Consider the following 977-nt stretch of genomic DNA (forward strand, 5'->3'; position numbering starts at 1 on the left):
TTACGTCATTGTGTGTTTCACGAGCTAGCGACGTGCTTGCCGCTGTCCAGTCGACGGCATTGGGACTGAAGACTGCCCGCCCAGTTCCTCAGCGCAAGCCGAGGATTTTTTTCGCATTGCCGCTAGCTCCGCAAGCCGTGGAAATATCTTTGACACTGGGATTGAAGACTGCCCGCCCAATTCCAGGATTTTTTACGCTTGCAGCTAGCTAAGACGTGCACGTGATCGCAATACACACCTCTGATTGGTTGATCCTACAGCTGTAGGGGGTTCCCCGCTATCTACTTTCTTTGCTGCCCCATGATGCTTTGCGCCCACCCGTGTCAAAGAAAATTTCTTTTTCATTTCTACGCACACGAAAAACGCTATATTCCACAATTACATTGCAATATTGCCGTGTGGTAGTGACAGATTGTGAGATGAAGATTTCCTTCAACTGCTGGCATTGTAACGTTGTTATGCTCTGAACTTGCCAAGGACGATAACGTCCTTGGAACTTGCCCAGTGTTTCTTGACCGCCTAATCATAAGGTCCGACCTACCCCTACCTACTGGGAGGAAAGACACCACAACGTTTGGACCCTTTCGTACGCGCCGCGTTCACTAAGAGAAACGAAGTGTGACTGATATCCATCGAATACACGTACGCAAAGATACCTTAAATGTTTTCTCTTTACCTTGCAGATATAGTACAAGTTGAATCGCGGAGGTCTTTGGTTGAATAGACGTCTACAAATACGTTGTGCAGGGCACATTGCAGGTCCTTTATTCCTGCTAATAAGCCATGTATAAACCAAGCTGCACATTCATGGCAGGCCGATACGTATGTCATACATACTAGTACTTGCATGGCCTTTGGCAATACCATCGAATCTGCAGGGTAGAATATCTCGCTAGCACGGTATGGCATGGTCGACCCGGACGGACGGACGGACAGACGGACAGCAATCTAATATCAGTCTGATTGCCTTTCGCCGC

At 48.1% G+C, this 977-nt stretch overlaps 1 protein-coding gene across 1 annotated transcript in view; it reads left to right on the top strand.

Annotated features, from left to right (window-relative positions):
• LOC118421139 (conserved oligomeric Golgi complex subunit 6-like) overlaps positions 1-977 on the top strand; it is a 30733-nt gene that overhangs the window by 12661 nt on the left and 17095 nt on the right. Inside the window, exon 6 of the mRNA XM_035828300.1 lies at positions 690-708. Coding sequence (XP_035684193.1) covers positions 690-708 — 19 coding nt within the window. The remainder of the gene's footprint in view (positions 1-689; positions 709-977) is intronic.

Source organism: Branchiostoma floridae, chromosome 8 (genome assembly GCF_000003815.2).
Source record: "Branchiostoma floridae strain S238N-H82 chromosome 8, Bfl_VNyyK, whole genome shotgun sequence".
NCBI classification, from domain to species: Eukaryota; Metazoa; Chordata; class Leptocardii; order Amphioxiformes; family Branchiostomatidae; genus Branchiostoma; species Branchiostoma floridae.